At 37.4% G+C, this 18,759-nt stretch overlaps 1 protein-coding gene across 1 annotated transcript in view; it reads left to right on the forward strand.

Annotated features, from left to right (window-relative positions):
* The first annotated feature begins 675 nt into the window (after nucleotides 1–675).
* The window catches only part of C7 (complement C7), a 53,653-nt gene continuing 35,569 nt past the window's right edge, over nucleotides 676–18,759 (forward strand). Inside the window, exons 1-6 of the mRNA XM_059063455.2 lie at nucleotides 676–920; nucleotides 6,339–6,394; nucleotides 8,194–8,269; nucleotides 11,234–11,375; nucleotides 13,256–13,403; nucleotides 14,645–14,783. Of these exons, the coding sequence (XP_058919438.1) occupies nucleotides 915–920; nucleotides 6,339–6,394; nucleotides 8,194–8,269; nucleotides 11,234–11,375; nucleotides 13,256–13,403; nucleotides 14,645–14,783 (567 nt within the window). The 5' untranslated portion in view covers nucleotides 676–914. The remainder of the gene's footprint in view (nucleotides 921–6,338; nucleotides 6,395–8,193; nucleotides 8,270–11,233; nucleotides 11,376–13,255; nucleotides 13,404–14,644; nucleotides 14,784–18,759) is intronic.

Here is an 18,759-nt window from a genome sequence, read left to right on the forward strand (position 1 = left end):
AACTTTAATAGAAAATCTGAAATCTTGCAAAAATGCAGCCTTTTGTGAAATCTATGCAAGTGATGTTGGAGAAGTGCTAGAATCAATGCAAAGCCATGGAAAGTGAGGGTCTGGCAGACCCTCAACTGAAGAAGAGAACATAGACATGGTTGATGACTGTGAAAAGAACTTTCCAACAGGGTGATCTGAATATCATAGGATTAAGGGCTGTTCTTGGGGAAATTAGTGATGCCTTTAAATATTGTTTCAAAAAAAAGATGCTCTTTTTGATCATTCAGTGATCATTTGATCATTGAAAGTCAAGCATGAAGGGATGTGCATTATATTGTGTTAGGATATATATATTTTGGGGGGATTCCACTCCAGAAGTTTCTGTTCACATTTTGAGTGACAGAATTGTATTTAAATTTTTTCTTCCACAAAGTGTTTAATCTCAAAGTCTGTTGTATAACACCCTTTTAGAGAATCGTGAAAACATCTGCTTAGCGTGGTAGATTGAAACAGGAAGGAGGCTTATCCCTTGCCTTACACAGAGTCTCCTTTGGTTGAAAATCACTTAAACACTGAAGTGAGAACATTTGCTGCTTTTCTTGATTTACAGATGTTTTCTCAGAGCTACACTTCCAAACAGTCCCAGCTGACTGTAGCTAAGGCCTGGGTAAATTGATAAGATGCATCTGGTTTCAAGACACAGACTAAGTACAGGGCAGGCTCTCCGTGTCCTCAGAGAACCTGGTTGGGGGTCACAGCTAAGTCTTGGAGCCACTTGCTCTATATATGAGTGCCAAGTGAATCCCCAGCAGGGAGAGACAGGCAGGGAGTAGACTTCTGGGCTCTTCCTCCTGTTGAAAATTCACTGGGCACTGGAGGAGGAAATTTTCCTTCTGTCTTCTGCCCTGAATGTTTTCCCAAACATGAAGGTAAGATAACTTCATTATTTTTGTGAACGAAGCTAACTCAAAAGGGAGTAAGGCTTAACTTAAATAACTCAAAAAAAAAAAAAAAGAGAATACATGGGAAAATAGGAAAGAGAAATCTCAGAGGGTGACTTTAAAAAAATCCTTAATTAAATATAGTTAACAATTCAGCCAAAGTGAATTTGTTTCTCTTTTCTTGCAGTTAATTTATTGGTTTAGAGGTCTGGGAATCAGAGATTGGAGACAATGTTTATGAAAGTCCCAAGAAAGCCATTAAGAAATAAAATACAATAATACAATTGTTATTCCTTAGGGGAAAATTCCCTCCCACGGATTTTGTTTGTTTGATTTGGAGTCACACAATGAACCCCCCTGATCTGACTTATCTAAGAGCTTTATAGAAAAGTGAGTTTGGAGACTTGTAACTTTAGAGTTTGGAATCTGGATGAGAAGATAAGGCTTGTGAGAGTAGAAGATACAGATAAATGGAATGAAACTAAAGGTTTACCAAAAACACATATTGGTCTAATGGAAAATGGCCAAATGTTACGGAAAAAAAAATGCAGGACTGAAGACAGAAATCACTATCATAGACTAGAATTCTGGGATGCAAAAATAAGTTGAACCTGCTATTACAATTTTATTATTGCAGAGGTTTGTATTTAAACTTTAAAAATTTTACATTATAATGCTGGAACAATAATTTCTCAGCCCTGTCAGCTGCTAGATTGCTTTTGTCATCATATGCCACCGATTTGCAATACTGAATCTACGCTCACTTTCTAGGGGCTTTGGAAGTGGAGTGAGAGGTGGGTCTTGAGTAACTCATGGGTGAAATTACATTTAATTAAGTTATTGAAAATTACACACAAATCATAAAGTTAATTTGTTTAATGTTATGATGCTAGAACATCAAGTAACCATACAAAGTTAGAATTATGATATAATCTAATCTCTATCACTCTGTCTTGTATTTTTATTTAAAAATTTAAAATGCTTTTTAGCTCAAAAAGAATAGGATCCATTTCCTAGAGTCATCTAGCTAGAATACTTTCTCCTAATATTTGTATTAACCATCAATCAATTTCCTTACTTATTTTATGATGAGACATCTTAATAATTGTTTTGTGCTTAAAGATGGATCATTGATTATTATGAAATTTTTCTGCTGGGGTAACATATTTACTTTACTCTTTCAGTTGGTTGATAAAATATTAACAAATAAAGAAATGATTTCTTTGTGAGTTGCATTCAGAGTTCTCACCTATATTTGAAAGTAGAGATTCATATTTTTACAGTAAATCTGAAGGGTATGCTTTTGTGATACATTTCAGAGAAGGTAAACTTAGGCTATGAAGACACCACTAGAAATGGTTTTCAGGTCTGGCCTTTTAAGAGGGAGTATTCTTTTTTCTCCCCAGCGCCCCCACCCCCACCATTCATGTGAACTAAATTCAGAGAGGTGGTCCCAGAATTCCTTTCATTCTCTTTGTATCTCTTGGATAGGAGATAACTGGGTCTGAAGTGATTCAGGACTTTAGAGCAAAAAGTGTTTCCCTCTGAGCTGGCTGTGGTCCAGACCTTCACTTTCTCTTCCATGGACTGAGATGAACCTGGGGTTTGTAAACCTAAAGCATGATTCACATGGTGCTGGGATGTGGTCAGGCACAGTGATGGCTCAGATGAGGGCTTTTCTGCTTCCTCGACACACCCAGAGCTGATCTGATGTTATCAGCTGTCTTCTGTCAATTATACTGTGATGGTGTTTGTGCCTTTAAAAAAATGTCTTTTTCCAGGTTATAATACTACCATCTTGGCAAAAATAAGTTCAAAGAGAAGATAATATCAATTATTTCTCCACTCAGAGATAACCACTATTAACATTTTAATCTATTTCTTTTCAGACTTTTATATGAACATGTACCAAATATATTTTATGAAACTGCTATCAATCTAGATCTGAATCTTTTTACTCACTATATCATAAGCATGTTCTCCTGTCATTGTTCAATCTATAATGTGCTTCTAATGGCTACAAAGTACTCAAATCATACTATTGTGCCCTTTTGCATTTCTTTATCACGAGAAGTGTTGCAAATTGATGTCTATTTCTGATAAAGATGTAAGTAAATTGATTTTAAAATCTACCTTCTTCATCTCTTTGGTGCCCTATGTTCTAAATTTATTGATCAAGATATTAATTAGGGCATGCTAAGAAATTAGATTTGATTTTTCCACACTTTTTTCTCTTGGAATTTGGATATTTGGAACCCAGTGTATGCTACAGAAATTAATATTTTATTTTATTTTTTACCTCAAATGGGCTCATGATTGAACGGACAAAGGTAAAAGACCAGATGTGGAGAAATTAGAAGCATAGAGGCAATGGTTGTAGCTGGAACACTTTAGAGGAAGGAGGTAGAGCTAATGCTCATTCAGTCATAAGAAAGAGGAGAAGAGAATTCTGGGAAATGTAGTCCCAGCTTAGCTACATTACACACTGCAAAGATAACAATATCTTTTCAACTAAGCAATTCTTTTATAGGGTTAACTCAGATGTATGTCTATGTCTGTCATTAATTTGTTTATTAATTTGTAATTGTTCTATCTTGTCCATTTGATGAGATACTCTTTCCAAAGGCAAGGAATGATAACTGCTTCATTTTTAGGTACTCAGCTAGCAATTTTTCAAGACATTCTTTTGGTTAAGAGATTCAGCTTGTATAACTCATGAACTTGTGATAAGCAGATCTTCATGGGTTATACTATGTATACAAGGAAGATGGTGGCGAAGTTATCTTTTCTGATGAAAAAGTATATCCCTTAAAACTTCGTTGACGTTTCAAAAAATATGTAATAGAATGTTATAATGGATTTTTTCACAATGCCTGTTTTGCCTGAGAGTCAAAGGCCAATAATAATAAGTGCTCAGTACCCTCACATTTTAAAGTGAGATATTGTACATTCAATCCAGGATTATTGCAATACCAAAAGAGTAGCCCTAAATTTGTTTGGTGACCCTTTGGCCATCTCCATCCTCAAAAGTATGCAATATTGTGCCCCTCGGAGCATGAGGGTGTATAGGGAATGATACCCTACTCACGTTTGAGAAAATCTAAAGGCATAGGCTGGTTCACTGCCCTGTGGTTAGCAAGTAAGTGAACACAGCAGTTTTGGTTACATCCTGACATCCAGAGTTTGACAGGGCAAGGATGTGTGCAGGTATCCCATGGACCAGATGTGGACCTTTAGAAAGGGGCCAGACTTGGGTTGTCAGGGACTCTGTCTGGGAGACGCCTGCAGGACGAAGCAACCCCAGCAGACAGCATCAGGAAGCAGGCACTGGTGAGACTGAAGAGAGCTGAACAAAGAGACGAATTATTTGTGCCAGGGAACAGTGGTTGTCGATTCTCAAAGGAGGGATATCCAAAGAATGACAAAAACACCACGAGAGATAAAGAATTGACATTCAAACATCCAACACACCCTGATTTACCATCACTAGACTCCAGCTGCATCAGGCAAAGAAGATCCTTTTGGCTCTTGCCTCTCTCACTCCTGTGCTCTCACTCTGGAGCAGACAGGCATCCTGGGGAGGTGGGGAAGAGAAGAAGGAGAATAAAGCAGAGGAATTTCGAAGTGGACCCCACCCCTCCCGCAGGACCTGGGAGTAGGATAGACATTTAAAATTGGCTGATACATTGAAATTTGACTGTTAGATTGTTCCAGAACGCCTGGGAGTGACTGAAAAAGCTATGAGATAGGCTGGCCCAAGGGCGGGAAAAATGAGTTGACATAGTACAAAAAAAGACATATTGTTGAAAAGAAACAACCCACTGCAGTTTATAATTAAAAAACAACAACCCAACGTTTAAAAGGTGTTGCTTTCCATTATGCGCTTCATGTGTTTGTTGAAAAATCAGAAAAGTATCCATAGCCTCTCCCACCATTGTTCACATTTCCAGGGTGCCCACAGCTGTTGGTACCTCTCTGTCCTTTTGGTTATGTTAATCAGATTATAGACTAAAAAATCTGTAAAAGGCAGAAGTAGGCAACTAGGATTTTATAACTGAAAAAAAGATACCTAATAAGAGGATGGGTGTTCTAGGAAGGTGAGTAGAAGGGTCTGCAAAATAATGTTGTGAAGCCATTCCACAGCTACCCTGAGAGAAAAGAGGTTTGGGGAAATCAAGAGAAGAGAAAGAACACTGGCCTGGTAAAATGTGAGGTAAGATGATTTAAGGACTTTTTTACTGGGTTATGAATTGAATGTGTTTGATATTCTTAAAGAGTCTCCAGTACAGATTTGAATTGTATTTCCTTTCACCTTCAGTTGTCAAAGTAGGAAAATACATAGAAATGAAAATAAAATAATAAAAGTCACCTATGATTTCACAACTAGAAATGAACTATTCTCCTTTGTTATGTTTCTTTCTAGATTTGTTTTCAATACACATTTGATTTTCAAACAAAATGTAATCACATTTTACATACAATTTCATAACCTGTCAGATGCTCAATATTTTAGGCTGCTGCTATCACATGAATGTGATTATAAAAGGCCTCTGTGGTGTTTTAAAGACTGAAGGAACCACCCGCAGGACTAAGGATTGTGATGAGTATCACAGCACCTCTGGCTAGGAATGTACCTCCACTTTTGATTTTTCCATCTAGGAAGCTATTTCTCTTTTAGCTTCTCAGCCCTTGGAACTGTTCTTTCCAGGCTTTCTCTTCTCTGGTGTCCTCATGGGTACCAAAGTTAGAGAGGAGAGTGGAGTAAGGAATTAAAAGATGATGGGGCCCTAAGGCAATGTTGTGAACATTTAACTCAAGGGAGTCTTTTCAATTTATTTGTCAATGACATCACCTAGCCCCTAGTTGTCTTTCCAGAAATGAATAGTAGGAGGTGAACTCAAGAGAAATGCATTAGAGACTTCCCTGGCGGCGCAGTAGTTGAAAATCTGCCTGCCAATGCAGGGGATACGGGGTGAAGCCCTGGCCCAGGAAGATCCCACATGCCTTGGAGCAACTAAGCCCGTGCGCCACAACTACTGAAGCCCGTGTGCCACAACTACTGAAGCCCGTGTGCCTAGAGCCCGTGCTCCGCAGCAAGAGAAGCCACCGCAATGAGAAGCCCACACACCGCAACAAAGAGTAGCCCCTGCTCTCCACAACTAGAGAAAGCCCATGCGCAGCAATAAAAGACCGAATGCGGCCCCAAAAATAAATAAGAGAATTGTATTAAATTTTTATTTAAAATGAAAACTTAAAAGTCAAGCAGAATCATCGAGGCTTCTCCATGGTTCTTTCACTCTTTCTATTCCCAACTCACAAATCTTGACTTGTAAAAATGCATTCACTTTTGACTCAAAGCAATGCTAACTAAAATATCACTTTATTGCTTTTTTTCACCCCCCTTAGGCAATAAGTTTATTCTTCTTGGTGGGATTTATAGGAGAGTTCCAAGTTTCTTCAAGGTGAGAATTTTTTGGATTGTGTGTGGAAATCATTAACAATTATTTCTTTTATTTTAAGGAAATTCTTAAGTATGGTCTGATTTTTACATTGCAGCCTGAGCATGTTTAACCCTTCAACACTTTTTTTCTTTCCCTTTTTTAGAAAAGGCAATTGTAGAGAAAGCGTGTTTTATTCTTATTCTTATTTTACTTTATTTTAGTCCCTGTAAGGAAGAAACCTGAAGACTAAAAACACCTCAAGGTTTCCTGCTTCTCCCAGTACCATGGTTTTACCTGCAATTCAGGGAATGGCAGCTGACTTACATATCTTAGAGCAGAATTTGATTTTTAAATGTAATCTTTGCAAAATAGTCTTTGGCATTTTAAAGTTGAGAGTTTTTTTTTAAGAAAATTGGTTTATCAGCTCTTGAGACCTGGAAAAAAGCCAGCATCATTTACTCACGGCTTTGCTTTGCTTTCACTGTCTGATGGGAGAGGACCAGCTCGGTTTACCTCATCGAACTGTCAGAACATGTGTCGAGTTGTACCAGTGACTGGGACACAGAGGAGGCAGATGGTACTGAGGGTAGAGGGGGTGACTGAGATCTTGAAAGAGTTGATTTCAATGCAGCTGTGATAAGGGCTCTGTGAGGGGACTGGACGGGGTGCACAGAGGAGGTGAGGCCGAGCGAGCTTCCCTTCTTAAGCCTCGGTGTTTGGGGAAGGCCTCTGCCTGTCTCTGGGAGACAAAAGAGACACATAGCATTAAGTTCAGATTGTTTAAAGGTCAAAAACACTAAGGCATTTGGATCACTGATGCCATATCAAGACTACAGGTTAGCAAGATTAGCCCCATAAGGGCACCTGAGCTACAAACAGGACTCCTTATCTGCAGCACCTGGCAGTGCTATGCTTAACTAAGCCAGGAATCACCTTGACCTGAGATGTCTCCCAGATTAGGAATGTACTCAAAGTCCAGAAATCAGGAGTCCTGGTTCCTCTACCCCCTGTAAAGTGTGGTTTTAGGTAAGGCTTCCTTAATCTCTTTGGACTAAGCAACATGACCTCTTGGACACAGCCAGAGTTAAGCATTGTAAGAGAGTCAACCTGTCATTTTCCACATGTATTTTATTTGGGTGGAATTCTTTGAGCTCAACTTGACCCTACTGTACTTGGGTGTGTGCTTGAGAAGTGACCTAAATAAACAGGGGGAGCACATAAAACTAAACTCTCATCCATTTAGCCTTTGCCAGATTTTGGTTTCCTACTTCTCATACGGTCGTTTTAGAGCTTGTTGTCTCTCAGTTAAATTTCTGTATAGCTCTCCAATTCATCGTCCAAAATCCCGTCAAAGGCCATAATACATTCCTTCTATATGTTCTCACTTAGCCTCCCAACTTTGGACACTCTCTTATGTGTATTTCCACAACGCATTATGCTGTACACATTTCTGTTAGGAAATCTATCTCATTAGCTATACTGTATAAAGGATCATGATTATATTATTGTGTTATGATTATTTGTTTACACATCTGTGTCTTCATCCTCCCCTCTACCAATTGTCAGTATCCTATCTCTTTTATGTTTATAGCTCTAGTATCTAAATAGTGCCTGGTACATTCTAGATATTTCATAAATGATATTTAATAAATCTCTGAAAAAGTGAGTCCTTCCCACATATATTTTTATATATTTTGGGATCCTCTTGGTGCCTCGTAGGAAAAAAATCGTGAAGCAATTTTTGACTATTCTTGCCAATTTTTTCTCTTCTCTCCAACCTTTCTGTCGGCTTTATGATGGACAATTTGACACTATGACAGTGCCTCCTCGCCAGTCAATTGCCAGTGGGCTTCCTATGCCCCTTGGTCAGAATGCAATGGTTGTACCAAGACTCAGGTAGGACCTGTGAAAACTTTGTATTTACTATTTATATGTAGAAATAGCTTAGGTGTGGACACAATGGCATTAACTTCTGAATGTTGTTTTATTTTTTGAAAATGTAATTAGTAATTTTGAAGGGAAAAGTATGATTTATTTCATACTTAATATTGTAATAAAAAATTTCTGCATTCTCATTTTTCTTGCAGGACTTCTCTAAATCTTACATTTGAGCCTAGAAATATACATAGGAGAGACGCTAAAAGCAACTAACTCACTAACTCTTTCACTATCAGAGAAATAAGAATAGCATGAAATGAAGTTAGTAGATAATTCAAAATTTCATATTTACTGGATTCAACTTTTCTTTTCATTTGAAACAAACACTAAAGAGTAGCAAAATAGCTGCTTCATTTTACCTAACTAATAGTGAATGACCATGGAAAGTCAAACATTTTTAAAGTTTAATACAAAAGTAATAGAAATAAAATACAAGACTTGACTGGGAGATTATAGAGTACTTCTAACAATGTCTGTTTTTTTTCCTTATTATAAATTAATCATTGGAGAAAATGATTTATTGTTTTATAAATGAAATAAAATGGTTCATTTCTATATAAATAAAGAAAACACTACTTATAATTCTACCATTTAGAAGAAACCAATATGTCAGCATTTTAGTATTTATTCTTTCAATTTCTTTTCTTTTTTTTTCCATGTAAGCACAGATCTGCTTTATTCTTTTTGAATAGCTACATGGCATTTTATTGTATGAATGTACATTTAAAACATTTAATTAGAGTTCTATTGACTGGCATTTGGGTGTTTCCTCTATTTTCTTTCTATGTGCTTATGATTTTTAAAATAGGATTATTTGATCATGATTTTGTATTCTATTTTAACCTAACATTATACTATCAGCATGAATTTTAACAGCTGAATTATGTTCCATTATATGTGTATACCAATCTTATTTATATGTGTATACCAATCTTATTTATCTACTTCCTATTATTTGAGATTTAGGTTATTTATATATTTTGCTATATGAATAAAACTTTAGTGAACATTTTTGCACATAGATATGTCTTTTTTCTGATAATCATCTTAGGATAAATTCCAAAAGTATAATGCTGGTTTCAAAGGTTTTGAACATTTGAATGGCTAAATTTTTTTTTGTATTGAGATACAATTGACATATAACATTATATGAGTTTCAGGTGTACAACATGATTTGATATTTGTAAAATATTTTAAAGGTGGTTCAGTTTAGATAAAAATGTACATTTCAAATCATTTTTAAATTATTAAAATAACAGAACCATATTATAGAAGATAACTTGTGTTTTGAAGCATCATCATTATCCTCATTTTCCAGCATTTATTTAGTATCTACATGAGGGGTATTTACAAACAAGTTACACAAGTAACTAGGATTTGGTTTCTGGCAAATATAATATTAGATGACAACTCTGATTACAGGCAAACAGGTACATGAATAACAAAACAAAAGTCAAACAAACACCACCCTCAGAAAACATTTTTATAATTTAAAAACAAGAAAGAACATTAAATAGAGGTAGATAGAAGGTATTTTTCATATGAGTAATTTTTTTGAGTGAAGGTCATCATGCTTAGATTATAAAAACAGAATTTTCATCCAGAAAAAGACAAGTGAAAATGAAAAAGGGGTCATAAGATCAGAATTTGACAGGTGAGAATGAGACCATGAGAGCAGACAGCTATCAAGGTCATCCTTGTGTCTATGGAGAAGGAAAACATTACTTATACAACAATGCAATCTATGCTCTGGAACTTAAGAAAAGCACAATGTTACTAAGCCACATATAAGAGATGTCTTCATCAATTAAATACAGAAACTAAAAACTTACTAAGAAACTGTACTGAGTTCCATTCCTAACTCATATTCCTCTACGACCCCTCTGCTTAGACGCAATGAAAACCCCAGGCTGTTGCAAACCTGCTCAGAGTTCAAATTACATATCTGTGACCCTTTGTCCCAATTTAGGATGAATGAATAGATTCAACTTTGGTTTGTATATCTAGTCTTCCCTGTTGCTCAAGGTTTAAATTCTCTGGAATCTCAGATTTTGTCCATTTTTATTAACTGGTAAGAGTTGAGTATAGGAAGAGGCTTAAAAGATACACCTTTGATTGCCTTTGGGGAGGAAAATGATTTTGCAGATCTTTCTTTTTGTTTAAACATTAGATACATGTCTTCATATTGAGTAAATGAATTTTAGGATGAATTAGTTTTCTCATTTGCCTTAGAGATTTCCTCAAATTTTTTTCTACCCCCTCCTACCCCACCCCACCCTAAGATAGGGCTTTGACATCTTTCCCATTTCAGAGGTCAGTAATTTTGGTTGTCCGGTAAAGTATCATTGTAGATGTACCTTCACCCGTGGACCACTTAGGCTTCTGTTTTGTAAATTTGACTTCCATGTTAGCATATATGTCTCTCTGGATTGTTTTGCCTCACCTTGCCTTCCTGAAGAAGGCTTAAGGTTCAGCTCAAATTAATTACCACCACTTTTCTAAAGCTTTCCCTTACTCCTGTTCATCTTAACTTCCCTTCCCAATATGCTTACTCTTTCTCCAGCAAAATTCACTTCACCTTTTCTAATTAGCTCTTGGTACATTGCTTTGGCAAAAAATTAGTCATTCTGTATTGTGATCTGGTCTATCCAGCATACTTTCTTAAAGATTTTTTAAATTTTTTTTCATTCAACCCTAAGAGTAAATATATAACTGGGAGTGCTCTATAAATAATAACCCAAGTGTCACTGGACTCAAAGACAAGTGGGTTTCTGGGTGCATTGATTTTGTAGGCTTTACTTCTGTAGTACACCAGAACAATTTTACAAACATTATTTCTCCAATTGTATTAATTTATCCCAGATTTTATTTCTCAGATAAAGGAAACTGGAGATATCGAAAAACTTTTTGATTTTTATTTAGACCCGCAGGCGGTCAATTGCTGTTTATGGGCAGTATGGCGGCCATCCCTGTGTTGGAAGTGCTTTTGAACCACAATCGTGTGAACCTACACGAGGATGTCCAACAGAAGAGGGATGTGGAGAACGTTTCAGGTGTTTTTCAGGTATTTGCTTCCCATAGGTTCAGCATGCAGAATGTAAATTCAAATGCTATTTGTTTAATTTGCTCAGTATGTATTTGTTGAATTGTACTGCATTTATATTAGCCTATAAATTAATTTTCCCCCAAATCAGTTGGATTTTTATTGGCATATTGTTGCACACTCAACTATCATTCTTTTAAATGCATGGGTGTCATCTGGTAATAAAGGTGGGGATACTCTTTGCTTCTTTGAAAAAGAAATATGGCTATTGACAGACCCAAGCAGTTCTTGACATTGCATTTTTGGTGAAGATGTAGAATGAGTCTGGAATGAAGACTGAAATTGGGCAAAAACAATATTAGTGCCCAAATTATTTTTATGTTTACAAGAAAAGCAACTCTAATTAGTTAATCAAGGAGCAATACGGGTCATCTCTATGCATGGGGGAATGAAACAGTTTTGGATTGAATAATATTTGACCTATTGTCTATGTTGCATTTGTGCAGAAAGGTTTATTCAACAATTTTTAGCAAACATTTATTTTTCTTGTTATGTTCCAGATACAGAAATGAGGGTTGTGGATGTAGAATGAAACACATAGCCTCTTCCCTCAAAACTCTTAAAGTTTTATGGGCAAAATAGTACATAAATATTTCCTGTGTTAGATGTTTTCCAACAATACCTGTCAAACTCTTATTGTCCTTTCAAAACCCAATCAGATGATGCCGCCTTAGGGAGACCTTCCCTAAACGCCCAACTGATAGAGCTATTTAACAGATCACTTTTCTGTGTTCTCTATGTGCATTGTGTCATCTGTAATCTGAAGTATTTGTTGCCCTGGATATCTTTTGGTAGGCTGAACTCCTTGAAGGTGTGTATTATATTTCTTTTATTTTTGCATCTGGAGTGTGTGGTACATAGTAGACTCTCAACAAATGTTTGCTGCATTGGATCAAGTGACAGCATAGTGGGATGTGCTATCAGGACAGTTTTGTGCCATGCATACTATAAGGGCACAGATGAAGGACATACATTGTAGCTTGTGGGACAAGGGTGGTTTCTGAGAGGAGGTAATGTGTGATTTGATTTTTGAAGAACTGTAGGTGCAAAGTCAGTGGAGATGGCAAAAAAGGTTGGTCTTTGATTTATGTAAATGATCCAGTATGACTAGGGCGTAGGAAGCTAGTAAGAGAATGGTTGGATATAATGCTGAGGAGGGAGGCCGGGGCTAGATCATCTGGTACCCTCTAGTGCTTCCATGTACTTCTGGTACCCTGGGCTTCTATCTCTCACAACAATTACACTGCTGAATTTTAATGATCTAACTTCATACTCTTTCCTATTAGATTGTAAAGTATATGAAAACCCTGGTGAATACCCTTTTTATTCATATTTGGATCCCAACACCCAAGAGTGTCCTGAACAGAGAAGGTGCTAAAAAAATGTTGAATTTTAATCTGTTAATCCAATTCCCATGCTTTCAAAGCACACATATCTAAATCACCAAGAAAGACAGCACTTTGGCATCTTGGTCAGTGATTACAGAAGAGAAATGGAAAGTTGAAGGGCAGGAGGTCAATCTGTCTTTCCAGTGATTGATTGGCATTGTGTGATTTTGGAGAATTCAGACAAAGTGCTTGATGCCTATGGGTGAGAGCCTGGAATTTGAATTCAGGTTCTATTTTCAATTTTGTGTCCAGCCAAGGTCAGAATCAATTTGCATGTTGAAAAATGAGGACCAAAATAATCAGCAGTCCTTCCCTGGGCACTGAGGGTTTATCTCAAACTCACATTAGAGTATCAGTGTTGTGTTGAGGGTCCAGGGTGAAATCTTTTGATCCCAGGTAGCGTTTTCCTCTTCACCTCTTTTGTTTTTGTGCGGTGGCTTTTCCTGTGTTCAGGTCAGTGCATCAGCATATCTTTGGTTTGCAATGGGGATTCTGACTGTGAAGAGGACGGTGCTGATGAAGACAGGTGTGAGGACTCAGAAAGCAGGCCTTCCTGTGACCTCGATAAACCTCCTCCCAACATAGAACTTACTGGACACGGGTAAGGTGTTGGGTGTCTTCCTGTACACATCGATGGGTTGTAATTTTTATTCTGTTGTGTTTTATTTTGTGATTTGGTAAGTCTAATAACAAATCACCTAAAAGTCAAGACTTTGTTTAGAGCTCTTTGCCACATCCTGAAACAATTTAAAAATTCCTATCTATATACCTGTAAATATATGTGGTAAAGCATAGAGGGACCAGTTGTCCCTGGAATGTTGGGTTTAGCACTGAAAGTCCTGCATCTAAGGAAACACCTCAGACCTGGGAAAACCTGGTCAGTCAGTCCCCCTATGGGAGGGAAGGGGGGACAACTAATTCATTGATGTGGAGCTACTTAAGGGAATGAAGAGACAACAGAATGAGAGTAGCGGAAGAAGAGAGAAAGTGTGTTGGAACACTCAAACTGAAAAGTAATCACCTAAACTAGCTGGGAACTTTCAAGTGAAGTTGAGGCAATCCTGTTAGCCTTTTTAAAAAGGATTCTGAAAACTTTTTAACGGTCAGACCCAAGTTAAAGTTTCAAGGTTTTAAAATAATCTCTTTGAGAGTGATAGATGTGATTTTTCTCTACTACTATAAAATTCATTAATGGAAAAATGGTAAAATTACTTTAAAGAGTATACCAGTTGGCACGCTAAGAGGCCGACGAGTTGTAAATCTGTAAATCGTTGTAGAGAGTTCTCTCTCTTCAAGAGTAATCTTAATTGTTTGGTTTTATTTATAGATTCAATTCAAAACGAGCTGTTGCCATAGTTACAAAAGGGCTGTGTGTTTCCTAAACACGTTCTTAGGCTAAAAGGATGATGGGTTTCCCCAGCTATTAGTTTTAACCATTACAGCAAGGAGGGATAGTTGGGTAATGCATAGTGTGCTTTAGGAGGCTTTCTGAGCTCTCGCAGAGATGTTTAACTGTAATGTATTTCAAGAATATCTTGAGTTCTCTAATGATGCCTGTTTCAGCAAGTGGTGTTTCTGGTTTGTTTGTTTTTTTTTTTGCGGTCCGCGGGCCTCTCACTGCCGCGGCCTCTCCCGTTGCAGAGCACAGGCTCCGGACGCGCAGGCTCAGCGGCCATGGCTCACGGGCCCAGCCGCTCCGCGGCATGTGGGATCTTCCCGGACCGGGGCACGAACCCGTGTCCCCTGCATCGGCAGGCGGACTCTCAACCACTGCGCCACCAGGGAAGCCCCAGTGTTTCTGGTTTTTAACAGCTTTTTCTTCTTTCATTTTTTAAAAAACAGTTACAATGCGCTCACTGGCCAGTTTAGGAACAAAGTCCTCAACGCTAAAAGTTTTGGTGGTCAATGCAGAAAGGTGTTTAGCGGGGATGGGAGAGATTTCTACAGACTGAGCGGAAATATCCTCTCCTATACATTCCAGGTACTTAATTACATTGATTTGATTTCTTTCTAATCTGTGAATTGTTGCCAGAGATCATTATTTACATGATATTGATTTTTTTGGTATTTTGTTGAGAATTACTTGTGGCCTCGTATGTGGTCAATTCTTAGAAATGTCTTATATAGGCTTAAAAAGGATACATTTTCTTTTTTTAAGAAATGTTTTATTCTTAAAATGTTTTTTCATACAATTTTTAAAGTTTACTTTCCATTTACAGTTACTGCAAAATATTGGCTCTATTCCTCGTGTTGTACAATACATCCTTGAGCCCATCTTACACACAGTAGTGTGTATGTCCCACCCCCTCACCCCTATATTGCCCCCCCCCCGGTTCCACCAGTTTGTTCTCTATATCTGTGAGTCTTCTTCTTTTATGTTACATTCACTATTTAAGAATATATATTCTTTAAATATGTGTTATAGTGCAATGATACTTTTAATTTGTGTCATTCAAGCTGAAATATCCATTATCTCGTTTTGAACTCCATACTCCATGTGGGTCCAGAACCTGATGGTCTGTCCCTGTATGGGTGTTAAAACCCAAGGCCCTGCTAATGACTGGTTGTGATAGTCTCCTAACCACTGCCACAGTGTCACCTTACTTAAAAGTGCTTTTTTTAAAAATTATGAAATATTTCATATGTACAAAAGGCTGTGAATAACATATACTTGCAGTTTGGAGAAAACTAATAATACAAACATATATGCCCACCACCCACCTCAAGAAACAGAATATTACCAGTGACTTAAAGGCTCCTATCTACCTCTCTCTGTCACATCTTCTCTACCTGTACTGACCATGCAACCACTATCTTATATTTTGTATTAATCATTCCCTTGTTTATCTGTATATGTTTATCCCATAAGTCTTTGTCCCTAAAGAAAAATTTGTGATTTAGTTTTGCTTGTTCTTTGCCACTTATATAGATAAATCATAGAGTACATATTCTTCTATGAATCATTCTTTCACTCAAAATTAGAGTTTTAAAGTTTATTCATGCTGATGTAGATGACATTTTTTACTGCTGTTTCTATTTTTTTCTTATGAAAATGCCTTGAACATTCTTGTGCATGAGTTCCATACAACTGAGCTAGAGCTTCTCTAGTGCAGACACCTGGAACTCGAATTGCTGCTTTGTAGGCTGTGTTTAGGTTACACTCTACTAAAGTTTCCAAAACCTATATATGACCAATCTATACCCCACCAGCAGTGTGGAAGAGTGGCCTGTGCTCTACATCCTTGCCAGCATCCATATTGCCAAAATTTAAAATTTTGTTTATGGTCTCAAGGTTTCTTCTGTAGGCTTCTGCTTCTTGCAGGCTGTTTCTGTTATACACACCTAAACTCATCCTATTTATTGATTTCAACACAAAATCTACTCACACAAAACAGTAATGGCTTTAGGGGAAATTCCTGAAGATTTAGAGGGAACATAGAGGAGAGATTGTCTACCTCATAGTGCCAATGCAGCTGACAAAAACAGTTGAGATCCTCTATCTTAAATTGTCTGTCCTTCCACAACCTAAGCCAAAAGAAGTTTCTGGTTTCATCCTGTTTTAGCCTCTTTCTTGCTCATCTCTTCCAAGATCTCCTCTCTCATGCCTCTCCTCCCATCTTCCCAGAGCTCAAAAACTTCCAGTTCAGCCCTCCTTACTGATTACTCCCAAATTTGTAAACCAAAACTCTTAGGATATTCAGAAGGAAGGGGCTTTAGTTTACCAAAGTTAGTCATCTTCAGAAAGCAGTTCTGATTATGAGGAGCAAACCCACCAACCTCCAACTTATAATGGAATTAAATTACATTTAAGAGTTATTGAATCATGAAAGTAGAAAGTGGAACTGACTTGAAAAATAATCATAGCTACCAGTTTTTGAATATTTCTTGTGGCATCTGCACTATTTTAGGCAATTTGTGTAATTTTAATCCTCACGACATCTGTGGAAGGTAAGTAATATTTTACTGTTTTATATATATAGAAATCGAGGCTCAGAGGACTTCAGCAGACTTGCTTCAAGTCACCAAATTAATAAGCAGTAGAGCTTGGATCCAGTCTGTCAGACTTAACAGCCCTTCATTTTTCTAGTATATTTTACTCTCCCAATATATTGTATTAACCACTTTTTTGACGCTAAATTCTACTTGGTGTAAAACATATATTGTAATTTACCCTTTGGCCAGAAGGGAGAATGTGAGATAGGCATATAAAGATAATTTTTTCTCCTCATATTACTAAGAGGATGTGTTGATAATTCTTTCATAATTATAAGGGGGAGAATTGCATATATGTGTATATGTGTGTGTGTGTGTGTGTGTGTGTGTGTGTGTGTGTGTGTGTATGTAGTCAAATTTAGAAAGTTACAGAACAGAGGAAGTAATAAGGGAGAGAATTTCTGACATGGTTGGAAAGGAGACATGCTGGAAACCTGCAGCTTCTGAAGAAGAAAAATAATTTAATAGCAGCATAATTCTGACATTCTTTTTTCTACAGCATGGCTTGGTTTTTAGATTGACATCTGAAATGCCTTGCCAGTCACTGAATTTGAGGGTGTTTGTCAGAGGTAGAGGGAAATTATAGCCTGTTATTTAGGACCCAGCTGAAGGGAAGTGAGGTGGAAGCAATAGGCAGTGAGTCAATCACTGCAGCGGGAAACCCAGGTGCAAATATGGAGGCAGTCAATGTCCTCCTCAGTTCAAATAGAAGGGGAGCCACTGGGGATTCAGGCCTCTACAGGTGGAACATGACTTTTGGCTTGTTGGAACATAAATGTTAGTAAAGAACCATAAAACAGAATCAGTCAATCTCTCTTCTAATCTCTGTTTTGGAAATAAGCATGGTAGTTTACCCAAGACAAACCCAGTTTCTTATTGAGTAAGCCACTTACTTTGATGCCATGCACATTCTCTGTTTGCTCATATTTTTCATACCACAAGGAAACCTTTGAAACCTAAACACATTCCAGCTCCACGGTCACTTTGGGAAGGTGCCACCCTGCTTAGTTTGGCCTGGGAGATGCTGAAAGACTGTCTTGTTTATTCTCAGCATGTAATGAGTTGCAGATGGGAGTGAGTAAAGATTAAGGTGGAGAAAATAACTTCCTGGATCCTCCTGTTTTGATCTTGAATGTAATTCATTATATTAAAACATTTTTTTATTGAAGTATAGTTGATTTACAATGTTGTGTTAGTTTCTGATGTACAGCAAAGTGATTCAGATATATATATTCTTTTTCAGAGTCTTTTCCATTACAGTTTATTACAAGCTATTGAATATAGTTCCCTGTGCTATACAGTAGGACCTTGTTGTTTATCTATTTTATACATAGTAGTTTGTATCTGCTAATCCCAAACTCCTAATTTATCCCTCCCTCTCCTTCCCCTTTGGTAACCATGAGTCTCTTTTCTATGTCTGTGAGTCTGTTTCTGTTTTGTAAACAAGTTCATTTGTATCCTTTTTTTAGATTCCGCATATAAGTGATATATGATGTTTGTCTTTCTCTGATTTAGTATACTTCACTATATATATTTTTTTTTTATCTTTTTTTTTTTTTTTTTTTTTTGCGGTATGCGGGCCTCTCACTGTTGTGGCCTCTCCCGTTGCGGAGCACAGGCTCCGGACGCACAGGCTCAGTGGCCATGGCTCACGGGCTTAGTTGCTCCGCGGCATGTGGGATCTTCCCGGACCAGGGCATGAACCCGTGTCCCCTGCATCCGCAGGCGGACTCTCAACCACTGCGCCACCAGGGAAGCCCTTCACTATATTTTTTAAAGCAAGATCCTATATGTATATCAAATGAATAACAAAAACGTATTCTAAAGGCAATTTTAACTAATGCTTAGTTATCTGATCCTCTGCTTCCTCTGTTGGTATGTGTCTAGATATCTGAGATTTCTAAATCTACTTTGTTAACAGAAAATAATTTGAATGATAATAAAAGTAGCTCACATATATTAAG

The sequence above is a fragment of the Kogia breviceps genome, chromosome 4 (assembly GCF_026419965.1).
Source record: "Kogia breviceps isolate mKogBre1 chromosome 4, mKogBre1 haplotype 1, whole genome shotgun sequence".
Taxonomy (NCBI): Eukaryota; Metazoa; Chordata; class Mammalia; order Artiodactyla; family Physeteridae; genus Kogia; species Kogia breviceps.